The sequence below is a fragment of the Erythrolamprus reginae genome, chromosome 1 (assembly GCF_031021105.1).
Source record: "Erythrolamprus reginae isolate rEryReg1 chromosome 1, rEryReg1.hap1, whole genome shotgun sequence".
NCBI lineage: Eukaryota > Metazoa > Chordata > Lepidosauria > Squamata > Dipsadidae > Erythrolamprus > Erythrolamprus reginae.
Genome location: NC_091950.1, coordinates 412,183,866 through 412,210,506, shown reverse-complemented (window position 1 = coordinate 412,210,506; position 26,641 = coordinate 412,183,866). Strand labels below are relative to the sequence as shown.

The 26,641-nt window shown below is 44.0% G+C and overlaps 1 protein-coding gene across 2 annotated transcripts in view; it reads left to right on the top strand.

Moving 5' to 3' along the window:
• The window catches only part of NLK (nemo like kinase), a 152,082-nt gene that overhangs the window by 55,618 nt on the left and 69,823 nt on the right, over nucleotides 1-26,641 (top strand). For both annotated transcript variants that reach the window (XM_070735249.1, XM_070735250.1), the window contains exon 2: nucleotides 24,065-24,194. In XM_070735249.1, the coding sequence (XP_070591350.1) occupies nucleotides 24,065-24,194 (130 nt within the window). The remainder of the gene's footprint in view (nucleotides 1-24,064; nucleotides 24,195-26,641) is intronic.

The window sequence follows — 26,641 nt, the reverse complement described above, 5'->3', positions numbered from 1 at the left end:
AATTTGTCTTGGTGCATATGCTCTCAGCGTACATAAAATAAAATATACATTTGTCAAGAATCATGTGGTAGAACACTTAATGATTGTCATAGGGGTCAAATAAGCAATGAAGAAGCAATATTAATAAAAATCTTAGGATATAAGCAACAAGTTACAGTCATACAGTCAACATGGGAGGAAATGGATGAAAGGAATGATGAGAAAAACTAGTAGAATAGAAGTGCAGATTTAGTAGAAAGTCTGACAGTGTTGAGTGAATTATTTGTTTAGTAGAGTGATGGCGTTCGGAAAAAAATTGTTCTTGTGTCTAGTTGTCTTGGTGTGCAGTGCTCTGTAGCGACGTTTTGAGGGTAGGAGTTGAAACAATTTGTGTCCAGGATGTGAGGGGTCAGTAAATATTTTCCCCACCCTCTTTTTGACTCGTGCAGTATACAGGTCCTCAATGGAAGGCAGGTTGGCAGCAATTGTTTTTTCTGCAGTTGTGATTATCCTCTGAAGTCTGTGTCGGTCCTGTTGGGTTGCAGCACCAAACCAGACAGTTATAGAGGTGCAGATGACAGACTCAATGATTCCTCTGTAGAACTGTATCAGCAGCTCCTTGGGCAGTTTGAGCTTCCTGAGCTGGCGCAGAAAGAACATTCTTTGTTGTGCTTTTTTGATGATGTTTTTGATGTTAGGTGACCATTTTAGGTCTTGAGATATGATAGAACCTAGAAATTTGAAGGTCTCTACTGTTGATACTGTGTTGTCTAGTATTGTGAGAGGTGGAAGGGTGGAAGGGTTTCTCTTAAAGTCTACCACCATTTCTACGGTTTTGAGTGTGTTCAGTTCTAGATTGTTCTGGTCACACCACAAGGATGGTTGTTCAACTTCCCATCTGTATGCGGATTCATCATTGTCTCGAATGAGTCCGATCATTGTTGTATCATCTGCAAACTTCAGTAGTTTAACAGATGGATCGTTTGAGATGCAGTCATTAGTGTATAGAGAGAAGAGAAGTGGTGAGAGTACACAGCCTTTATTTATTTTATTTATTTATTAGATTTGTATGCCGCCCCTCTCCGTAGACTCGGGGCGGCACCTGTGCTAATTGTACATGTATCTGATGTGATTTTTCCTAGCTTCATCTGCTGCTTCCTGTCTGTTAGGAAGCTTGTGATCCACTTACAAGTGTGTTCAGGTACCGCTAGCTGATTTAGTTTGGTTAAGAGAATGTCCGATACAATGGTATTGAATGCTGAACTGAAGTCCACAAAGAGGACCCTAACGTAGGTCATTGGAGATTCAAGATGTTGGAGGACCATTTTGTAATGGAAAGGATAGATATCTATTCAAGATAGAGGACCATTTTGTAATGGAAAGGATAGACAAAAATGAAATGGAATAATATACTGGACAAAGGTCATGTAATTCAGAAAACCGTTGAATATTTCAAAAGAAAAGGGGGGAAAGGCCCTAGAGAACAATACAATACTAGATTCTAAAATCTAGTCTGGCATAGGAACTCCTGGGCAAAAAGAACATGTATGCTGTGGCTTATATGAATTTGCCATTTTAGTGAATTGCAACTTTTGTGGTTTATAGAGTTTCCAATTTGTTCTTTTATGTTTACAGGTACGTGTTTAGTTTTTATCTCATATCTACATCTATTTTCAAAAGTTATTTTTAGTTTAAATCCTCTTAGTCTCTTATCTCTTTTCCACAGTCACAATTGATGCATAATAAATGAAAACCTTTTTCAGGCTTCTGCAGTGGCTTCAAAAAGCACCCCTGTTGATTCTGAGCCGGGTGATGGATAGATTCTCACCCTGCGTCTCACTTTGCTGCCATAGTCACCCAGGATGCAATATCCTAACAAGGCTGAATAGGGAATGGAAAGTGCTCTTCCGAGAATAGCAGGAATTTCAATAAAATCACTTATTCTCTTTCATTTAGGACGCAGGATACTTTTACACTTACATAAATTTATTTGGGATATTAGTGGCTGGGTAGCTTACTCTTTTATGTTAGTTTTTGGATAATCCAAATATATGCAGGATTATAAAGACAAAATATATTTTGAGCATGAAAGGCAAGTGCTGGCTTTTTAAAAATGGTGGATTATTTAGATTTCCATTCATCATAATTGATAGTACTGATAGCCCACAAGATCATATGCTGCAACGTCCTGCCTGTCAATGACTACTTCAGTTTCAACTGCAACAACACAACAGTACGCAACAGATTCAAACTTAATATTAACCGCTCCAAACTTGACTGTAAAAAATATGACTTTAGCAATCGAGTTGTTGAAGCATGGAACTCAGTAGTGTCAACCCCTAGCCCCCAACATTTCTCCCTTAGACTATCCACGATTGACCTCTCCAGGTTCCTAAGAGGTCAGTAAGAGGCGTACATAAGTGCACTAGTGTGCCTTTTGTCCCCTGTCCAATTGTCTCTCCTTATCTTATATATATCATATATCTTTTCTTCCTTTCATATATCATCTCTATTTTTATATCTTTTTTTCTATCATTTTCTTTATATATAATACTTCATGTCTATTCTCTTCAATATGTATTGTGTATTGGACAAAATAAATAAATAAATAAAATAAAAATAAATAAAAATAAATAAATATCAAGAAGGGATAGGAGTGATGCACTGCCCTCATCTCAATCTTGCCAGAGGTCATTTACAAATGTTATTGATGTTATCTCACTCCTATCTCCTGGTCTAAAATCCAATTAGAAGTGATCCAGTCATTCCGCTTCCTTTAGGGTTCTCTGGAGCTATAAATCAAATCAGAAAGGGAAGGCTGAAGACTGAATAAGACCTGGTTATTTATTTTACCTTGCAACAAATAGGAGCTGAGAGAATACAGTGGTACCTCAAGATACGAACCCCTCGTCTTACAAACAACTCATGATACGAACCCGGGGTTCAAAAAATTTTTGCCTCTTCTTACGAACTTTTTTCGAGTTACGAACCGGCGTTCGGGAGGCTGCTGGGAAGCCCCGCCGCCCGGCTGTGACCTTTTAAAACAGCCGCACGGCTTCCCAGCTGTCTCCCGAAGCCGAACGCCAAACCCGAACTTCCGCGTTCGGCTTTGGGAGACAGCTGGGAAGCCACGCGGCTGTTTTAAAAGGTCACAGCCGGGCGGCGGGGCTTTCCAGCAGCCTCCCGAACGCCGGTTCGTAACTCGAAAAAAGTTCGTAAGAAGAGGCAAAATTTTTCTGAACCCCGGGTTCGGTTCAGGAGGTTGCTGGGAAGCCCCCCAGCCTGGCTGTCACCTTTTAAAACAGCCGCGCGGCTTCCCAGCTGTCTCCCGAAGCTGAATGCGGAAGTTCGGGTTTGGCGTTCGGCTTCGGGAAGCTGCTGGGAAGCCGCGCGGCTGTTTTAAAAGGTCACAGCCGGGCTGGGGGGCTTCCCAGCAACCCCCCCAGCCCAGCTGTGACCTTTTAAAACAGCCGTGCGGCTTCCCAGCCGTCTCCCGAAGCCAAACGCCAAACCCAAACTTCCACGTTCGGTGTTCGGAGGCTGCTGGGAAGCCCCGCCGCCCGGCTGTCACCTTTTAAAACAGCCTGGGGGCTTTTCGGCGGCCTCCCGAACGCTGAACCCGGAAGTTCGGGTTTGGCGTTCGGCGTTGGGGAGGTCGCTGAGAAGCCCCCAGGCTGTTTTAAAAGGTGACAGCCGGGCGGCAGCGGTTTTTTTGCGTTTTTTTTTTTTGGTTGCACGGATTAATTGACTTTACATTGTTTCCTATGGGAAACAATGTTTCGTCTTATGAACCTTTCGTCTTACGAACATCCTCCTTGCACCAATTAGGTTCGTATCTTGAGGTTCCACTGTACAAGGGTTAACAGTGATCTGCCTATGGCAGGGCATTCATAATAATGTTGATAGCCAGTTTGGTCTACTCTAGCGGTTAAGGCACAAGCCAGAAACCAAGAGACTGAGTTCTAATGTTATTTTAGACATGAAAGCTAGCTAAGTGGGACCAACACACCGTACAGGATTATTGTTGTGAGAAAAATAGGAGGAGGGGAAAGTACTAGAATGTTTGCCATCTTGAATTATTTATAAAAATAATAAAAGCAGGATATACTGTAAATAGATATCCTACAATTCCAGATCATATTGCTATTATCCTTAGAGGGGAAAAAATATGTGACCATAGATGTGAGTTGTTCCCAAAATAAGTTGGGTCAACCCCGTGATTGCCAAAAACTCCTGAACCATCTCAGAATCCTTACTAGAAGGCGGATTAAAACCCTCCAGGAGACTGAGAAGCTAACATTTTGACCATTTTGAAATGTAAACATCTATAGGAAGGTCAATAGGACCATTTCCCCCCCTACATCTGCTACCTAATATAGAACCAATATTGATCCCCCCCCCCCCAATTCAGTCATTGTGCAAGTGATACAGTTTTAACATTTCTAAATCTGTTAGACCGGGGGTAGACAAAGTTGGCTCTTCTATGACATGTGGACTTCAACTCCCAGAATTCTTGAGCTAGCATGATTGGCTCAGGAATTCTGGGAGTTGAAGTCCACAAAGTTGAAGAGCCAACTTTGCCTATCCCCTGTGTTAGACTATGGGTCTTACTTTAAATTTATTTATTTTATTTATTTATTGGATTTGTATGCTGCCCCTCTTCGAGGACTCAGGGTGGCTCACAGCATATCAAAAGAACATAGCAAATACCGTGTTCCCTCGATTTCCGCGGGGGATGCGTTCCGAGACTGCCCGCGAAAGTGGAATTTCCGCGAAGTAGAGATACGGAAGTAAATACACCATTTTTGGTTACGGACAGTATCACAAGCCATCCCTTAACACTTTAAACCCCTAAATTACCATTTCCCATTCCCTTAACAATCATTTACTCATCATTATTACTGGTACTCACCGTTGAATAAGACACTTAGTGATCCTGATATTTATAAACATAATTATTTATTAACAATAATAATAATTTTTTTGTGATTTATTTGCAAAAATTATTAGTTTGGCGATGACGCATGATGTCATTCGGGAGGAAAAACCGTGGTATAGAAAAAAACCCGTGAAGTATTTTTTAATTAATATTTTTTGAAAAACCGTGGTATAGGCTATTCGCGAAGTTTGAACCCGCGAAAATCGAGGGAACACTGTACATCTAAAAATCCAATTAATATGACTAAAGGACTTAAAAAGCTCCAATATAGTTTAAAAGCATTCAAACAAAAAAAATTAATAGTATACATCCGTGATGGCAAACCTATGGCACGTGGGTCGGAAGTGGCACCCAGAGCCATTTCTCCCAGCCCATGAGCCATCCCCCCAGGTCAGCTCCACCAGGCATGCCTGCCCACCTCCCACCACCCAGCTGATTTTTGGCCCATTTCAGGACTTCTGGGAGGCCCATATTTCACCCTCCCGAGGCTCCCAAGGCTTTCCTAGAGCCTCCAGGAGGGCAAAAATGGCCTCTCCTAGGCTCTGGAGGCCTCCAGAGGGGACAGAAGGAGCGCGTGGAGGGGGGGCAGAGGGAGTTGGGGTCATGCGGGGGTCCCATGCGCATGCCTGGGGGGACATGCGCATTGTATTATGGGTGTCAACACGCACGATTTTAGCACACAAATAGAAAAAAGTTAGCCATCACTGGTATATAGTATGTCATGGATTCACTGTGAACAGAGTAACACCTAATGTTGGAACCAAAGATGTATATATGTACATATGGAATTTGGTTTTATCTCCAATAGGTTCAGCTATCTTATAAATATTCTCAGTCATCCAGGCTAAAGCTAAGGAAGCTTCTTGGATGAGAAGCGAAACATCTTCAAGGGGAAAAAATTAAGTCCAGTTAATTGTCTTTAGAAAAAGCACTTTTGCTTCAGCTTCCTTCCTTTTTCATTCTCCGCACTTGATTTAATGTTGCATATGCTGTAGGATATCAGAGAACCATAAGGAAGCTGCAGAGGTCTAGATAGGGGAATAAGAACACCAAATGATATCGAGTGTTAGACTTGTTCCCTCCTCCATTATTCTGTCATGAAAAGTACCATCTGGTAGACAAGCTGGTTATTAGTGTTCATGTGATGGTAACAGTTTCCATATTTTCAGCAGAGTTCATTTCATGTATCAGAAAGGCAAGTGTAATACAGTTGATCTGACAAGATAAGTGCCTCATTCTGGGTAGCCCCACAAGTGTGCAGCTACAGGGTTTTTTTTCCATTTCCCCTTGGGGGATGGTGACTTTCATCTGTTTGTGACTAATACTAAGTAACTCCTCGTATGTATTTAACAGCTCAGAGTTACTTTTCAAAGTCCCCATAAATTTACAATCAAGAAGCAAAAGAAGTAGTTCAGCTTTATATAAGGATAACAGATTGGATAACAGTTTCCTTGTAAATTGTATACATAAGAAAGCTTTTGGACAGGGGAAAAGTGATATTTAGCCTTTTTGCTACTTTGGTCTTTGAAATTAAATATATACCAAACTTTATGGGATTTCAAAGCATTTGTTTAAAAGAGGGAGATTAACTGCTGCTGCTAATGTAGGACCTAACTGGCCACGGCAGTGGAAAAACAGATCCCCCCCCCCTTGCAAATACATTTCTCCTTGGGAGCATACTTTGTACTGAAAAAGGAATTAAAATTTGCTTTCATTTTAGATGTGATAATAGTTTATGACATTTGTAATTCCTGAACTCTTCCATATCTAAATATTGAGAATTTTATTTTAAGTATTTGAAAAATGCTCTAAATCTAAGGTATTTTAAAGATCCCAGTTCAGTTTTCAGATATAACAACTATATGTGCATGGATTCAAATACCAATCTTTTTCTGTCTGCCAGTTGTTTTATCTGTGTGCATTTTGGATCCTGCTCAGATCTCTGCCCTCCTCCCCCCAAGTTTATATTATAGATGTACAGCTAGGAAACTGCCAAAGCTCATCCAGATCATACTGTTGCACAACCTAGCTTAGTATTGTCTGTTTGCAGGTTAATAATAAGCTATGGCTTTTCCCCTATGTATTTATTTCTGTCATTTATATATCTACCCATTTCATACAAGTGGCTCTGGGTAACTTACAGGAAAATTAAAACAAACAACTCCCCAAACATAACCCTACTGGTGCCCAAGAATAAACTGTTAACTATTAGTAACAATAGCAATAGCACTTAATCTTATAAACTGCTTCATAGTGGTTTACAACATTCTCTAAGGTGTTTACAGAGTCAGCATATTGCCAGTGACAATCTGGGTCCTCATTTTACTGACCTCAGAAGGATGGAAGACTGAGTTTGAGCGGATCAGGATTAAATGCCTGGCAATGAGCTGACTTAGCCTGCAATACTGCATTCTAACCACCATCATGGCTTCTGACTAACTGTCAATAGTAGCAGGGCTCACTTTGATGATAGCAAAATCCAAAACCCCTGGTATGTATTTGGGTTTGGAAAAGGGGATGGATGACCTTTAGGAGGCATAGCAAGTTGGGTTCTAGACATGGCATCAACCAAGACTCTGGGATAGAAGAAATGAGCTTGATTCTATTTCTAGGCTAACAGTGGAGTTTTTATGGTCTTGGGGGATTTGCTTTCTCCGGGAGTGGGGTTTGAGTTGGCACAGATATTCATGGCCACTGTAAGGAAAGATGGCTACAAATAAATGCAATATGTAAATATCTCAATGAAAGGGAGAATAAAGAAGTAGTATTGAGGGAGGAGACAGGGTTAGAGAAAATAATAAGAGAAAAAAGTGAGGGTATAAAGGCGCAAGCAACCAATATATATAAGTTGCTAGTGCAGTCAGACGGGGACACGATTCAAGAATTGACTAAATGGTGGCAAAATGAGATACAGGTAGAGGTACAAGAGATGGAAAATACAGTAGAAAATATAAGGAAAATTAAGAATACAAGAATTAGGGAAATGAGAAGGAAAATATTACATAAGTGGTATACTCACACACTTTCAGCAGAAGGTCAGGGGTAATTGTTGGCACGGGTGTCAAGATAAAGGAGTGTTTATGCATATGATTTGGGAATGCCCCATAGTGCAGGAATTTTGGCAAAAAGTGCAAGAGGACATTAATAGAATGTTAAATATACAATGGACAATCACTAAGGAAATGGCAATATTAGTTAAAGGGGCTCTCGGTGACTCTTGTCATGGTTAGATGAAATCCTGATTATCATGGAATTCTGTAGCATCTCTGCCATTGAAGGGAGGATGGACCCACTAGATCGGTCCACCTGGGCAACAGGTAGATCTAGAGGGGTTTCAGAAGAAGCTGGGCTTTGTTCCTGTTAGTTGGTTGCATGGTCCAACTGAAGCCTTAAATGCTGCTTGGAATAGAAGGGCGGCAGGATCCATAACAGGTAATCTCTCTGCCTCTAGTGGATCCTGTCCCCCCCTCCAATTCAGAAAGTAGTTAAAGGGGATGAAAAGCAATCAGAATACAGTTGGAAGGGACCCTTGGAGACAAGTCAATCACTGCAGTCATTCAGCAAATCCTGCTTCCACTATTGACTTCAGGAAGCCTCTGGGTAGATCACAAACTGAGACCACACAATCCAGGAAACAAATGCTGGTTTCCAGCATAAAACAATATTAATCACAGTCATGAAATTGCAGATGTTGCAAAAAGCTATAAATGTGGGCTGGTTGCTGAGAGCTCAAAATGTAGTCATGTGAGTGTGGAAGGAACAGCTACTGAAACTGTGAATCTGGTTATAGCCCTGGAGAGATCCCTGGTAACTTTGAAAGGTTGCTTAGTAAATTGGTCCTAGGTCGAAAAGTGTCAGATATTCCATAAAACCAAGGTCTCCCTTGTGAGGCTATTTGCTTTGTAGCTTCCTTTATTACTAATGAGCAGATACAGGTATTAGTATAATTTCTTTTCCAGCCTTATAATAGAGTGAAATATAGCAATAAAAGTTCTCATAATACTAGCCACTTGTGAGGGCACTGCTTCTGTTGAATCTTTGGCTATTAAGATACCAACAAAAAGGGAGATTGCTATTTTCAAATAGGTGCTTGTTTCTTGGAAATGACATGGACTTTGTTCAGTAATTGTCCCATGTTGTTGCAAAGTGTTATTTCATTTGTATTGAAATATATTAATAGTTTCTGGCTGATGGTTAGATTACAGTTAGCAATTTCTGATGAATTATTCTAAATTGCCAGTTTTGATTCACTGTTGCTTAACATGGTTTTTATAACGTCAGCTGATTAATCCTTTTCTTTAAAAAAAATTTGGCAGTCAGGTTTGTTAGTGGTAACAGCATGAATATTTCCTTGTTTTCTAATACCTGCTTGCTCGAAACACATCATTATACAGGTAGTCACTTGTATAATGGCATATTCACCAAACAGACAACAGATGATATGTGCCCTTTTAAAAAAGAATATAATATCAACTCTGCGTTCTCCTTAAAAAGTCAAATGTTACATTGGAAATTTAAGAATGTTCACATGCATTTTCGTGTGTGGTGGTTTTGCACAATGGAGTTTAATCTTGGATGGCTTATTTAGGCATTAAGGTGAAAAGATGTTATTTTTACATACCTAATAGTTCCATTCTATTTTGTTCAGACCTTCTGTCTTCAGTTTGGGGCACCTCGTTTTAGAAAAGATCAAATTGTAAGAACTTCTGAAATAACAGTGCATGTGATCTGGGGATTTGAAGCTAACTCCTTAAAGGCTGAAAGAACTGGGTATACTTAGCTCTTGAGGTGGGGAGAGATAAGGCTATTATAGTGTCCTTCAAATATTTATTTTATTTATTTATTTATTTTGTCCAATACACAATACATATTGAAGAAAATAGACATGTAGTAATATATATAAAGAAAAGGGTAGAAGAAAAGATATAAAAATAGAGGAGAAGATATATGAAAGGAAGAAAATATATATGAGATATGAGATAAAGGAGAGACAATTGGACAGGGGACGAAAGGCACACTAGTGCACTTATTTACACCCCTTACTGACCTCTTACGTACCTGGAGCGGTCAATCGTGGATAGTCTAAGGGAGAAATGTTGGGGGTTAGGAGTTGACACTATTGGGTCATAGTTCTAAGCTTTCTAGACCCCGGATTGTTAGTCTATTTTCGTAGGGTATTCTGTTTCAAGTGGAGGAGTGAAGGGCTCTTCTGGTGAAGTATCTTTGGACGTTTTCGAGGGTGTCGATGTCCAAGATGTGGTATGGGTTCCAGACAGATGAGCTATATTCAAGGATGGGTCTGGCAAAACTTTTGTAGGCTCTTGTGAGTAGTGTGAGATTGCCAGAGCAGAAGCTACGTAGGATCAGGTTAACAACTCTAGAAGCCTTTTTGGCGATATTGTTGCAGTGGGCTTTAGCACTTAGGTCAGTGAAAGAAAGTTACACTGAAAAAGGTCAGGACCTTTTTTCTATTCTTTCGTAGGGGTCAGGAGAGGAGACACACAAAATGCAGGATTCAAGTTACAAGAAAAAAGATTCGAAATGAATGTTGAAAAAATAATTTTGACAGTGGAACCAATCAAACGGATGCAACGGGCTCCAATTCACTATATGTATTCAAGCAAGATTAAACAGCCATCTGTCATGGATGCTTCAATTTGCATCCTGCACTTTGTGTCCTAAATGGCATCTTCCAATCCTGCAATTCTAAGATCTGTGGAGTCACAAAGTCAAGTCATTGAATTTTTAATTACAAGTTCAGCCAAGGTCAGATGTTTTCTATTCAGTCTAGTAAAACAGATGTGAAAACTTGCTAAGAACCATATACCAGGGGTAGCAGTCTGTCAAGATTGTCTGAGTTGCACACGGTCAGAACTAGTGGTAGACACACAAAACCAAAACAGATCAAGAATCTGGCCATTGTGCTGTGTGAAGACTGCAGGAGTCCTCTCTTACAACCATATCTGAGCCCAAAATTTATGTTGCTAAGCAAGACGGTTAAGTGAGTTGTGCCCCCGTTTTATGATTTTTTGGCTACAGTTAAGTGAATTTTTACAGTTGTTGAGTGAATCATGCAATCATTAAGCAAAGAGCAGGCATAGCGCAGTAGTTAGAGTCAGTGAAGGGCCACTTGTCTTACCTTTTTCCAGAGCGCCCTCTGAGGCCGTCGCAGGGGCGCGCATGCCTGTTGGTGCAAGATTTGGCTTCTCCGTACTGAAGGAGCGGGTCCAGCAGTCACATGGGTTGCTCATGTCCAATCCGGTGGAACTGAGCCTAGTGTTAAAAAAGCTTGCCGGATCCGCCCCTTCCCCAGAATTCGCTCAGTTCGCATATCCTGCGGTTGTATTGTGATAGCTCGTTCAACATTCTAACACCTTCCCTTCGATCTTTCCCTTCAAAAGTAGTAAGATCTATTTGTTCTTATTTATTTACTTGCACTAATAGCGCCAGCCGTTTGTGGCTCGGCTTTTTTTCTTGGGAGAAGTTGCGGTTTCGTTTTCCCCCGGCTGTCTTGCCGTGTACGATCCCCGCTGCCGCTTGTGGATTCTTTTAATCCTTTGGCCTGGAGGTCTTGGTGCAAGTATTGATTCATTGCTAAATTATTGTATTATTGATAAAGGGCTTAAGAAATACCTCCTGCGGAGTGAGACGCTTGTTCTAGTCTCCTGGACTTAGTCGATCGCTTCCCCTTTAAGAAATTCCATTACGGAGCGATTTTTCGGCGCGAAGGCCTTCGCGCCCTTTTTAAAAATTAGGCCTCTCGTGTTGGCCTCCTGCCAGCCGCGTAGGCCTCAGTCCACCGCGTGGATCCCGGAGTGGGCTTTGGGACGCTCAGGCTTAATTCTCCACCGGCTAAGCCTCCAACCAGAGTGCCTTGGTTACTTTAATTAAAATTTAGGGAGGCTGGCCACGCTGTATTTGGGGGCACGAACTCTGGGTTTGCCCAGATTGTCCTCAAGTCTCAGCAGCTCCGAGGCCTCGGAGCAGGATCCATTCCTCTTGGGAAGCCTTTGAAATTCTTCTCCCTAATTATTCAGTTATTTGGCTCAGCCTGGTCTTCTGCTAATTGTCAGACTATGGCTACCTTTCCCAAGAGAGGCACAACTAAAGGTCCCAGAGAGGCCAGGCCTACAGGCGATGAGATTACCAGTATCCCCCAGGCCTCGACCTCCTCTTCTTCAGGGGCCCGCCCCTCGACCAAGGTCACCAGGGCTGAGAAGAGAAGGGACCTAGCCCTACAAAGAATCCATGATAAATCAGCAAAGCGTTTGAAAGTACAGGCCCAAGTACTCAGTAGTCAAGACCCCCCAGAGGCTTCTAGTCTGCCTCCTTCTGGGGTCCCTGTGTTATCTCTGGATGAGCCAAACCTAGACAGACCCCAACCTAACCTATGGGGAATAGGTCCAGAGGAACCAGATATTATTGAAGATTCCCCCCAGCCAGGATCCTCCCAGGCCTTCAGGGATTCTTCTGCCATTCCTGCTGATATTTCTAGTTTACCTCCTGAATTCCAATCTATTTTTTCTGTGTTGTCCAAGGCCATTGATGCTAAACTCTCTACCATCAATGAGCTTCCCTTACCTCCTCCTCCTCCTCGTCCCTCCCGCCCCTTGGGTTCTTCCCCAGCGGTTAGAGCTCCTATTCAGGATGATTCAGATTCCTCTCAGGACGAATATGAGGATATGGAGGAGGATGAGGATCCCTTTCAAGGCCTCTCAGATGATGAGGAATCCCAAATACTCCAATTACTATTTTTCCTTCTCAATTGTTCAAATCTCTCCTCCTCAAAGCTAGAATTTCTACGGGATTGGCGGCCCAGGAGAAACAGGCCTCCACATCCACTGACCCCCCGGAGGAGAACTTACCTTATTTCACAGAGGAACAGGAGGATAACGAGGTAATACCTATGCCTAAATTGTTTAAAGATGCCTTACTTAAGCAGTGGGATTTCCCAGCCTCTGGGCTTAATCCCTCAACCAAGGATAGAAAATTGTACAAACTTTCCTCTTCCTATGAGGAGCTCCTATCTTTTCCAAAACCGGATGAACCGGTCAAGATCCTTCACTCGGCGGCCGCTGTGCCAGGCGAAGCAGAGGAAGTCCTCCGCCCAGAGGACAAGCGGATTGAACAAATGCTCAAAAGAGGATTCACCGCAGATTCCTGGGCCATTAAAAGTTCTGCAGCGGCTTCCTTTTTCTCCAGAGCCATGCTTCTCTGGCTTCGCCAACTTCAACAGCATATTCCTCCCGATGACTTGAGAGGTCAACAAGACTTCAACAAGGTCTTTGCAGCTGCTCAGTACGTGGCTGATGCCACTTTACAATCTACTAGATTTTCTGCTAAGTCTATTGCAGCTTCTACAACGGCAAGAAGACTCCTATGGATTCGCCCTTGGCAAGCGGGAGTACGCCAGAAGTGGCAGTTATCCCTGGGACCCTTAAAGCGCGACCTTCTTTTCGGTGATCTTCTGGATCCACTCCTCACGGAAACCACGGACAAGAAGAAAGTTTTGGGTCCAACCACCAAAAAGGCTACCAAAACGCAGTCCTTTCGTCGCCCAGGGCGTCAGCAAGACCAAGCGGCTTCCTATCAGAGATCTCCAGGTCAGTATTCCCCCCGTTTTCGTTCCCAAGGTAGGAACTCCAGGGGCAGAGGGTTTCGCTTCCAAAGGGGAGCGTCCTCTAACAGGGCTTCAAAGAAACCTAGATGGTAATTTTTCCTCAATTCCCATAGGTGGTCGCCTGGCCCATTTCGCCTCTAATTGGCGTCTCACCTCCAAGGACCCCTGGGTCATTGACACTGTTCAAACAGGCCTTCTTTTAGAATTTATCTCTCCCCCCCCGAAACGTTTCATTTCCTGCCCTTCTCCCAGGTCCTCCTCAGATTGTAACCGTATGGAGGAGGCCATTTTCCACTTATTGTCCATCAGAGCCATCCAACCGGTTCCTCCCGGTCAGAAGGGTCTAGGTTTTTACTCCATCCTATTTATGGTTCCAAAATCCTCCGGAGGTTGGAGAGCTATTTTGGATTTAAAGAAGCTGAACCTATTCATCAAATATAGGAAGTTTAAGATGCACTCCTTATCATCTATTTTGGCCGCCATCCACACGGGAGATTTCATGGTCTCCTTAGACCTTACTGAGGCTTACCTCCACATTCCTATAGCCAAATGCCACAGAAAATTTTTGCGTTTCTCCTTTCAAGGCAGGCATTTTCAGTATAGGGCGATGCCATTTGGCCTTTCCTCGGCCCCTCGGGTTTTTACAAAGCTCTTGGGGTCCCTGGCGGCCCATATCCGGGCGTTTCCCATTCACATTTTATGTTATCTTGATGATATTTTGATTCATGGGAACTCCCTAGAGAAAGTGAAAACAGACCTTTCTGTCACAATGTCAGTCCTTCAGGACCATGGATTTTCCATCAACTTTGATAAAAGTCATCTCCAACCTTCCACATCCATTTTACACCTGGGATCTATTATTAATTCAGAATCCTCCCAGGTCTTTCTCTCTCCCGAGAGAAAATTCAGTATAGGGGAGTTAATTTCCTGCATTCTATCTAAACCTTCAGTATCCATAGTATCCTTGTCTTCCCTTTTGGGGAAGATGGTGTCATGCATAGGCATCATTCCCTGGGCTCGCCTTCATGCTAGGGAACTACAGTGGCTCCTATTACCCTTTCAGAGATCGGGGCACAGCAACTCAAATCGTCGCATTGTCATCCCTCCAATGGTTCGCAGATCCTTCAAGTGGTGGAAGTCTCCGGCCATGGACAAAGGATCCCCGTTCAGGTGCCCGGATCAAATTGTCATCACCACAGATGCCAGTCTATCGGGATGGGGCGCCCACGCCCAGGGGATGATAGCCCAGGGCACGTGGTCCCCGGAGGAAGCTTCCAAGCCAATCAATTGGCTAGAGTTAAGAGCCGTTTCCCTGGCTCTGAAGCATTTCTCTCCTCGCATTCCCAACCGGCACGTTCTCATCCTCACCGACAACATTGCCACAAAAAGCCATATCTGCAGACAGGGGGGCACGAGATCCAAAGCCCTCATGAGGGAGGCCCTCAAGCTAGGCCTTTGGGCGGAAAAACATCTTCGGTCGCTCCTAGCCGACCACATCTCGGGGAGCCTCAACGTCCAGGCGGATTGGCTATCTCGAGCAACGATAGACCCAGGAGAGTGGAACCTCCATCAGGACCTGTTCCATCAAATCAGCCTCAGATTCGGCCTACCAGTCCTGGATCTCTTCGCGACCAATGCGAACGCCCAACTCCCTCGCTTCTTTTCCAGATTTCCATCCCCGGGAGCGGAAGCAATCAATGCCCTCCGGAGCCCATGGCCTCCAGGCCTACTCTACGCATTCCCTCCAATTCCAATTCTCCCGGATGTGATTCACAAGGTCCTCACCGAGAGGGCCCGAGTAATCTTAATCGCCCCTCATTGGCCCCGCCGGCCCTGGTTCGCGGATCTCCAACAGTTGTCCGTCCAGGACCCTTGGCGACTCCCCGTTTCGGGGGATATGCTGCGGCAGGGGGCCTCATTCCATCCAGACCCGGAGTGGTTCCACCTCACCGCCTGGCTGTTATCAGGAGAGACTTAGAACTGCGTGGTCACGACCCCGATACAGTGGAGGTCATTTTAAAGGCCAGAAGGGGTTCGACCAATCGAATCTACGACCACACGTGGTCCAAGTTTCACCAGTGGTGTCTACAGGAAGGCCTTTCTCCCCTGTGCATTCCCATACACAGAATCATTTCCTTCCTTATGCAAGGTTTCCATAAAGGACTTTCCACCAGCACCCTCCGGCGTCATCTGGCGGCAATTTCCTCTGTCCTAGGGGGCCCCCGCAGACAGCCTCTCCGATCCTTCCCAGAGGTTCAGGAATTCCTCAAGGGCATAGCCAACCTTAGACCTTCCAAGGTCCACAGGTATCCATCCTGGGATTTGCCACGGGTTCTCCACTCCCTCACGCAGGCACCATACGAACCCCTAAAATCAGCATCCCTCAGATACCTATCCTTTAAAGTAGCATTTCTGGTAGCTATTACCTCTGCCCGACGCATTTCGGAGCTGGCTGCCCTCTCAATCAGACAGGACCTTTGTCAATTCCATCAGGACAAGGTAGTCTTGCGACTGGACCCCACCTTCTTACCCAAGGTCAGTTCCATGTTCCACAGAACTCAGGATGTTGTCCTACCTTCCTTCTGCCTCCAACGAGACCATCCCTTGGCAATTAGATGGCACACCCTGGATCTCATTAGAGCGCTGAGAATCTATATCCAACGCACAGGACCCTTTCGGAGGTCAGAAGCACTTTTTATAGCCTATCACCCCAGAGTCATGGGTGCCAAAGTGTCTTCTACAGTGATAGGCCGTTGGATCAGAGGGACTATATCTAAGGCCTATGAGTCGGCCTCCCTCTCAGTTCCAAGGAACATCACAGCGCATTCCACCAGGAGCGCAGCCACTTCGGCCGCTTGGGCAACTCAAGCCCCGTTGGAGGAGGTCTGCAAAGCAGCCACTTGGGCCTCGCCAAATTCCTTCATCAGGCACTACAAGATTGATTCATACGCTTCAGCGGACGCTGCCTTCGGCAGAAGGGTACTCCAATCCGTTATCTCTCACGATAGCAATCTAATCCCACCCTAGGGACCATCTATTGGGTATGTCCCATGTGACTGCTGGACCCGCTCCTTCAGTACGGAGAATAGGCGTTGATTGCTTACCTGAACGCCTCTTCTCGTACGGTGAGCGGGTACAGCAGTCACTTCCCGCCCTTGTATGTGTCTTCTTTACTTTCCTATAACCTTCTTCCTCTAACAATGAGAGTTGAACACTACAGAGCTTCACAGCTGAGCCTAGTCTATGGATTCGCGAATTCTGGGGAAGGGGCGGATCCGGCAAGCTTTTTTAACACTAGGCTCAGTTCCACCGGATTGGACATGAGCAACCCATGTGACTGCTGTACCCGCTCACCGTACGAGAAGAGGCGTTCAGGTAAGCAATCAACGCCTATTCTGCGCATGCGCAGCAAGCAAAATCTTGTGTGAGGATGCACGTCCGAGCGAGATTTCAGCGATTTTTGGCGATATTTTTGCTTCTGCGCATGTGCAGAAGCAATAATAGCCATCCCGAGTCTTCGGAGAGGGGCGGCATACAAATCTAAATAATAAATAAATAAATAAATAAATAAATAAATAAATAAATCAACAAAAATTGCTGAAATCTTGCTCGTGCAAGGGTCCTCACACAAGATTTTGCTTGCACAGAAGCCAAATCTTGTGTGGGGGCGAGCAGCTGCACATGCATCCCATAATTTCCTACCGGGATGGGGTACCTGAGCACACCAGCTGCTGCCCACCCCTGGTTAGAGTACAACACTGCAGGCTACTTCAGCTAACTACTAGCTGTAGTTCAGCAGTTTAAACCTCTCCACTGGCTCAAGGTTGACTCAGCCTTCCATCCTTCCAAAGTGGGTAAAATGAGGAACTAGATTGTTGGGGGCAATAGGCTGATTCTGTAAACTGCTTAGAGAGGGCTGTAAAAGCACTATGAAGTGGTATATAAGTCTAAATGCTATTGCTAAATCTGGCTTCCTCTATTGACTTTGCTTGAGAGAACTGAAGAAGCTTAGAAACATAGAAGACTGACGGCAGAAAAAGACCTCATGGTCCATCTAGTCTGCTCTTATACTATTTCCTGTATTTTATCTTAGAATGGATATACTGTATGTTTATCCCAGGCATGTTTAAATTCAGTTACTGTGGATTTATCAACCATGTCTGTTGGAAGTTTGTTCCAAGGATCTACTACTCTTTCAGTAAAATAATATTTTCTCATGTTGCTTTTGATCTTTCCCCCAACTAACTTCAGATTGTGTCCCCTTGTTCTTGTGTTCACTTTCCTATTAAAAACACTTCCCTCCTGAACCTTATTTAACCCTTTAACATATTTAAATGTTTCGATCATGTCCCCCCTTTTCCTTCTGTCCTCCAGACTATACAGATTGAGTTCATTAAGTCTTTCCTGATACGTTTTATTCTTGAATGATAAGTGAAACATCTTCAAAGAAAAATACAGAAAGTCCAGTTGCCTTTTGAAAAAGCATCTTTGGGACATCTTGGAGTCCCTTGTGAATTTTGAGGAGTTATGGAGAACAAACATGGTATATTTATAAGATTGAATAACAACTATCTACAAAAATGGGAAAAAGAAGGAGTGCAGGCTAACTACACTTAGCTTGATCTCAGCACTGGACCCTTATTAAGCAACCTGCGGAGTCTTCGGAGAGGGGCGGCATACAAATCTAATAAATAAATTTAAAAAAAGTAAATAAATAAAATAAATAAATTTAAACAGGGGTCCCCAACCCCTGTTCCATGGATTGGCACCAGGCCACAGCATGCCAGAAATCGGGCCACACAAACAAGCAAAGCCCCATCCATGCAGGATACATGCAGCCCACAAAACTACGCCCCCTCCAGTCCACAGAAAAATCTCCATGAAGCCGGTCCCTAATGCTCAAAAGGTTGTGGGAGACTGATTTAGAAAATACAGGAACTACATTTACATGGCAGGAATTGGCATGGATTTATCAAGAATAAATTATGCAAAATGATCTTTCTTTTGGATGAAGCAACCAGCCTACTTGAATCTCTGACCTTACTGTGCCTCCCTGCTAGTCATTTAAGTTATAAACAGAAGCTTATTGTGGGAACTGCTGGAGGTGGAGGGCATTGTGTTTGGATAGTTTTGATTAGGAGTAGAAAGCCCAGGGAACAAGACAGTGAAATGCAGGTAAGAGTTGCTGGGATATCGGGGAATTAGGAGGTAGGAAAAAAGCAATTACAAACACTCTGATTAAAAGAAAAACTGCAGTTGCAATAGCACAGAATAGAAAATTAGCAGTTTGATAAAAGTGGGGAAAATAATGCACAACTACAAAAGAAATCTGCAGGGAGAAAAACAGACTGACTATAGCTGAGACAGCGAGGAAAATTACTGTATGCTTAAATAAATATATTTAAACACACTGTTAATAAATAGGATAATAGGGGGAAAATATTGATATTAAGAAGTGGGAATAAGATGGATATGATAAAATTAGAATAAAACCTTTCCTTTTTAAAAGCTAAGCTTGATTTTTGTAACTATTCTATAAAGACTTATTCTTATGTAGATTTATTTATTATTAGAGTTGAAAGGGACATGTTTGTTCTCTTATTTCTGTATATACTATCCAAAAATGAACCTGTGACAATGCAAATAAGGGTAAACAGAATCTTAGTCACAATAATTGCAGGCTGCATGTTTAATAGGATCTGAATTGGATGGGAAGGGAATCTAGTGTGACATCTACGGTGTCACTGATAACCAGGGATGATTCTGTAAAAAACTGCCTGGCAGGCGGGTGCCCCCTTCCTCCCTCCACTCCCCATGCATTTCCCTACCAAAGCTGTGTATAGGATCTGGATTTGGCAGTGATTGACTAGGAAAGGGGTCTTTGAAGTCCTGGTGCATTGTGCAGCTGCTGTTAAAAAAAGGAAAAATCTTTATGGAGGGTTTTGAAAATAGAACTGCTGTCACTAACAACAGTGACAGTAATAATAACATTATACACCTCTATGGCATAATTCTACCATTGTGTATAATTCTGGCCACATTTTCAAGTAGGTACAATGTTATAGTGCTCGAAAAGATGCAAAACAGAGCAATGTTAAGGGGCCTGTATCTCTAATGAAAAAAAGGCTAGAACAGTTGGGTCTGAAGATGATTAAGTGGAGACATGAAAGAGGAATAGAAAAGCATGCAAGGATAATATCCAATGAAAATTCCAACCCCCTCATAATCTTTGAATTTGAGCTGATCCTTAATTCAAATTTAGTAAATAAACCAAGATTCCATTTTGGCAAACATTTTTCACCTGGTGTGTGTGTTTCTGAATGTAAATAAATGTGGCAGGTATATTTTCTTTTTTATTGCCTTCACTGTCAGTATTTAGGGTACAACCTCTGCTAGGAGTGGGCTTAGACTCTTTGATCTTAATCTATAAAACGCTAATTGAAGATATATATATAAATAGTCTTGTAACCTGAACTTGCACAGGACATTGTGTGTTCTGTCAGATTTATGAAACATCTGATGATGCAGCCAGTTGCCTACAAAAACTCGTACCAGAGTAAACCAATTAGCATTTCAAGTATCATGTTTCTTTTTGGTCCCTTGGGCTCTGCACAAATTAATTTTTCATGCACATATGTACTAAGCAAAGTCAAAAATAATTGTCCTATTAATCCACATCCCCCAAAAGCCTGTAACAAGGTTCTCAGTTCAATATGGCTTGCTTCATAGAGTAGGTTTTAATTCTTCTTTTTTTTAATGGTTTTGTTCAAATATGTTAGAATTATCTCTTTTAAAAACGAGGCGTTGGAATGTACAGTCAAAAGTAGCTGCTATCTTTACCAGCTGTAACTCATTAGCTCATACAGATTTTGGGGTGGGGGAGACAACAAGTTGAAGAGCACAGGCAGCCTTTTCATCAGCAAAGAAAAGGAAAGCATTCCTGCGTAACAGTCTTCAGCACTTATCTCTGATTTCTGGTACTATTTGTGCTGAACTAAAGCAGCTGTTATCCCCCAGTTAAGAGAGAACAAACTCAACATGCTGTGAAATTACCACACTGCCATTCACTTTCATTAGGGCAAGATTGCTAGGAGCTGTTGTGATTCAGCCTGAGGCTCCTCAGGGACCGGCTGGATCTCTGCCGGATCCATGCCCAGAGGAGGAGGACAGTGAACAGGAGGGGGAGGACCAGGCAGATGGGGGAGAGGAACGTCAGGAAGAGGAGGAGGGAGAGCAGCCTGAGACCCCCGGGGGGGGGGCTCTCCCCAGCTAGTAGCCTGGAGTCCTTGGATGAAGACGCACAGGCTATAATAGACATGAGGCAGTCACGTGCAACTCAAAGACGGGCCAATTAGAAAGGTATTTCCATCCCTGAATTGGCAACAGCTGGGCTTGGGTGTGGTTCTCCTCAGCAGGCCCACCCTTACAGTCTTGTGAAAAGGCAGGCCCACCCTTACAGTCTTGTGGAGAGTTATCAACTAGGAGTCCTGTGACCTTGCTTCGATTCTCGGCGTCTCTGATCTTGGCTTGTGGCCTAGAAGTCTGGAAGACTTGGGGGAGGCGTGGGTTTTATTATCTCCAGCGTTGTTTTTGCCAGCAAGAATCCTGTTTTATTGCCTGGCCTTCGTGAAACCTCTGTGAAGCTTCATAGTGTTCCTGTCTGTAAGAACAGTTTTTGTTACCTGTGTTTGCTTTGAATTATATAAACTGCCTTTGCTTTTTACCAGTGTGTCTAGTTACTCTTTTTGGTTGGTGTTGGCGTCTGGGGGGACCCAGACAGAACAGGAGCTAAAAGGGCTAGCCATTGTATGAATAATTAAGTGAAATTTTGCTTTCTGGGTGGTGTTTAATATACAAATTGCAGGCCAATATTTGAATGTATGTCATTCACAGGTTGACACTGTTTTTAATTTATTTTTTATGCTTTTTCTAGCTGTAAAAAAAGACAAGATGGAACTTAAAAGAGTAACTTTTAAAGAAATAAATGTTTAATAGTATACAATACTGAGTGATTGACACATACCCATATTGAGTAGTTCTGACAAACTCTGCAGATTTACACAAGGAAAAAATTATTCCATGCTGAGAAACTACCTACGTTCATTCTTTGATGACTGAGATATCGGATTATGTATGGTGGAATTTTTGAAGTTTTCAGAAACGATTACATGGCACTAATTTTAAATTCTGAACAACACTTTAAATTAATGAAGAAATAGTTCTGATAGGTTTTGGGAGGATTTTGTTCAGGTTTTAGAATAAAATGACCAAATGTTCATGTGCTACAGTAGTGTTTGCAGTCATACATAAGTCCCTGACTTATGACCACAATTGAGCCCAAAATGTCCATTGCTAAGCAGAACAACTGTGAAATGAGTTTTGCCCCATTTTATGATTTTTCTTCCCACAGTTGTTAAATGAATCACTACAGTTGTTAAGTTAGTAACCCAAGAAATGAACCTGGCTTCCCCATTGACACTGCTTGTCAGAAGGTGGCAAAGGGTGGTCATATGACCCTGCGATACTGCAACTGTGAAAAATGGTCAATGGTCACTTTTTCAGTGCTGAGGGCTACCTGTATTTTTGAAGTAATCCAGAGTACAGCCTACACATGAAGAATTTTAGTTAGGGAGTCTATATGGAAAGGAGTATGCTTGCTGATGAAAGCTTATCCTTATCCTTGTTTTGGAAATGATATTTTTGAAGAGGTACTACTTGTTGGGGGTTTTCCCCCCTTCCTGGTTCCTGCTAGAACATGCATTATGCATTAGGTCCAAGTTCAATCCCAGGAGAGATTCATCTGAGGTAGGATTAAGAACAACCTCTTTTTGAAAGTTTACTGGCTTAAATGGTACTGAAACCTGATATCTATTGTCATCACACAAAGGACCTTTACAGTGTTCCCTCGATTTTCACGGGGGTTGCATTCCAAGACCGCCCGTGAAAGTCAAATTTCCGCGAAGTAGCGGTGCGGAAGTAAAAACACCATTTTTGGCTATGGACAGCCAAAAACTACCCCCACGCACCCTTTTTCAAGGCAGCGCAAGGAGCCGGGCTTGAAGTTGGAGGTGGGGAGCGACGAAAGTGCGGAGGCCAGCAAAGATTGTTTTGAATGTCGGCTGCCCCCCCCCCAGCGCCTCCGGCCCCCTCGCCGCTACCCCCCGCCCGCCTGATTCGCCCCTCACTGGCTTTCTTGGGACAGGGGTCCTCCTGCAGCAGCGCTGGTGGCCACGGCTTCTCATCCTCCTCATTCGGCCGCTAGCCGCTCTGAGCGCTTTGAGAATGCCCGCCCCGCCCCTCTCACAGTCCCTTAGCTGAGAGCGCTTTTGTCCCAGCTATCAGCGAGGAGGCTGCAGGAGAGGGCAGCCGTTCTCACAGAGAGGGAGAGAGAGAGGGAGAAAGAGAGAGAGAGCAAGAGGGGGGAGAGTGGAAGGTAGAGAGAGAGAGAAATGATAGAAAAAAGGGGAGAAAAAAAGAGAAATGAGAAAATGATTGAAGCAGAGAATGACAGGAAGGAAAGAGAAAGAGAGAGAGAAGTAACTTTTGGTGATGACGTATGACGTCATCGGGTGGAAAAAACCGTGGTATAGAAAAAAAACCGTGGAGCATTTTTTAATTAATATTTTTTGAAAAACTGTGGTATAGCCGTTTCGCGAAGTTTGAACCCGCGAAAATCGAGGGATCACTGTACTCTAAAGAGGGTTGGCAGAGGATAATTTTACAGAATGCAAAGAAAATCATCCTTATGGTTTAAAGAAATGGATCTAAAACAGGGTGCCAAACTATTTTATTTGAAGGGCCTCATCAGGGTTGTGTTTGACCTGGGGAGAAGGGGGAACTGGGTGGACATGGCTGTGGAGGAGCAGTTTGATACCACTCGTGTCAGGGACACCTGTGAAGGGCCAAGTGCTCTGCTAGCGAAAACGTGCTCCCAATCTCCATTTTCAGTTGGAACAGCCTCCTGCAACCCTCCCAGGCTCCGTTTTAGCTGGCAGAGGGTTGCAGGAGCCTATCCCAGATGAAAACAGAGATTGGGAGCCTGTTTTTACTTGCAGAGGCTTCGCGGGCTGGCCTTTGCTGTTTCCAGGATTGCCCCCCCCCCCCATTTTTTTGTTTTTTGCCAGAAATTGGTATTTACTTCCAGTTCCTGGCAAAAAAAAACACTCATTAAGAACAATGGATTCAGTGGGGAAAGTATCCCAGGGCAAATATGGTATGTATCAGATATTGCCCTTTACTAATTGCAGAATAAAGAACATTGTACACTGGAGGCAAAGTGTTTTGCTAACACAGAACTGTAGAATCTGAGTGTACAGAAATTCTGTAGCCCAATAACAGGCAGGGTAGTGATATATCCGAAGCACAGTTGGAATTCATTGAATGGAAACAATAAAAAGCAGCAAGGCTCTTTTGCCTGACTCTAAATATGTGGATTTATTTAAGGAAATGCTTTCATCTGTCTTTTCTCTTTGTAAGGATGTAAGTTCCTTAAAATAAAATTTATGTTTATTCTTGTTTTCCTGTAGGTCAGTAACCGATCCACGAGATGGAAAGAGAGTTGCACTCAAAAAGATGCCCAACGTCTTCCAAAATCTGGTCTCTTGCAAAAGGGTCTTCCGTGAATTGAAGATGTTGTGTTTTTTTAAGCATGACAATGTGAGTGGTTCATATATTTTCATTGCATTTTCTAGCATTCTAACCAAAGGTTACCCTAACATGTGACAAATATTCATAGGCATTAGAAAAACAGACAGCAATTTCTGAGTAAATTATATGTTATCAGTGGAAAGAAAGCTCTTTTTTTTTAGAATTATGGAGGCATTTAAAATCTAAATCCAGTTGAATCCACTTTCTACCGTATGTTGCAGTACACCTATTCACAAGATAAACAACTCAATGCCCCCAAGGAAATGTATACAAACAGCACATTACAGTGAACCCTCGATCATCGCGAGGGTTCCGTTCCAGGACCCCACGCGATGATCGATTTTTAGCGAAGTAGCGGTGCGGAAGTAAAAACACCATCTGCGCGTGCGCAGATGGTGTTTTTGCTTCCACTGCCGCCTGCCCTTCGCCCGCCCACCCCGTTGCTCGCGCCCGCCCACCCCGTTGCTCACGCTGTTGCTGGGGCCGCTTCCCAGCTGGGGAGCCGAGCTAGGGAGTCCCCACCGCGCGCGCGTTGCTGGGGAAAGCGCGCGCGCTTGGGGACATCGCAGCTCTGCTCCCCAGCTGGGAAGCGGAGCTAGGGATTCCCCAAGCGCGCGCGCTTTCCCCAGCAACGCGCGCGCGGTGGGGACTCCCTAGCTCGGCTCCCCAGCTGGGGAGCGGAGCTGCGATGTCCCCAAGCGTGCGGGCACCGCCCGCCCGCCCACGCTGTTGCTGGGGCCGCTTCCCAGCTGGGGAGCGGAGCTAGGGAGTCCCCACCGCGCGCGCGTTGCTGGGGAAAGCGCGCGCGCTTGGGGACATCGCAGCTCCGCTCCCCAGCTGGGAAGCGGAGCTAGGGATTCCCCAAGCGCGCGCGCTTTCCCCAGCAACGCGCGCACGGTGGGGACTCCCTAACTCGGCTCCCCAGTTGGGGAGCGGAGCTGCGATGTCCCCAAGCGCGCGGGCACCGCCCGCCCGCCCACGCTGTTGCTGGGGCCACTTCCCAGCTGGGGAGCCGAGCTGGGGTGTCCCCGCGCGTGCCGCCCGCCCGCCCACGCCGTTGCTCGCGCCGCCGCTGGGGTCTTACGGGGGCAAGAGGGGGAAGACCCAGGGAAGCCTCTGCCCGGCGGGGAAACTCCACCATCTACGCATGCGTGGAAGGGCACGCATGCGCAGATGGTGGAGTTTACTTCCGGGTTGAAAACTCGCGAAATAGCCCTTTCGCGATCCTTGAGGACGCGAAACTCGAGGGTTCACTGTATATCTGAACTGATTCCTTTACTTTCTAGGACAGTAAAGAATCAATAGTGGGCTTGCATGTTGCCCTAAGCCATAGCTTGTGGATGAAAGGAATGAACTGCAGTGAACCTCACGTGTCAGGGCGGCTTACAACATGTTAGCAATAGCACTTTTTAACAGAGCCAGCATATTGCCCCCTCAATCCGGGTCCTCATTTTACCCACCTCGGAAGGATGGAAGGCTGAGTCAACCTTGAGCCGGTGATGAGACTTGAACCGCTGACCTACAGATCTACTGTCAGCTTCAGTGGCTTGCAGTACAGCACTCTACCTGCTGTGCCACCCCTAATGTGTCTAGAGAGGAAGGAAAACAGTAACAATGGAACTAAGAAAAGCTAAAAAAAGGCAGCCCTAGTCCTTGGAGAGGCGGCATACAAATCCAATAAATGGATGGATGGATGGATGGATGGATGGATGGATGGGGGGGGGGGGGGCTGATGTGATGTAATGCAGACATGATTCAAGCATCTAAATTGGAGCAGGTTAAGAATCAAGCAGAGCCAGTACTTCCAGTAGTCCTGTATGAATATTTCCCAGGACCCACAGACTAAATTCAAGTTATTCATTCCAGAATCTCCCAGCATAAAAATTGTGATGTTTTATAACCTAATCCCTTTCCCTCTTTTCCCTTTGGGCAAAATATTTCCAAGAATCTAAAAGTACAATCTGGTGCAAGTATTTCGTTTGAAAGCAAAAATTAAGTCTGTTTGAGATGAACATTAAAGAATTGATTTACCTCTAGTATAGCTTTTCAGATAGTGAGCACTGGGGCAGGAAGGCTAGTTCAGGTCTGATTTAAGCTATAAACTCAAAAGAGGCCTAAGGGAAGCTTTATCCTGCAGCTTTTGCGTTACAGAGGGACTAATTCCAGATCTGTCTTAATTTCATAAGGACTAAGAATGTATGTGAACTTTTAATTCTCATTAATGGCAATATTTTCTGCAACAAATCCAAGAAATAAATAATTCAAAGTATAACGCGTTGTACTTTCTTTGTTTCTTTAAAGCCGATTCAGATTGTTGTTCATTGAAATTTGGAGCAAAATTAAGACAGGCCTGTCATGTGGTGTACTGTACTATTAAAAAAAATGGCACAACTCGTTTTACTTCAATGCTGTTAATTTATAGTCATATTTTGGCTCCAGAAACCTGATATGCTGGT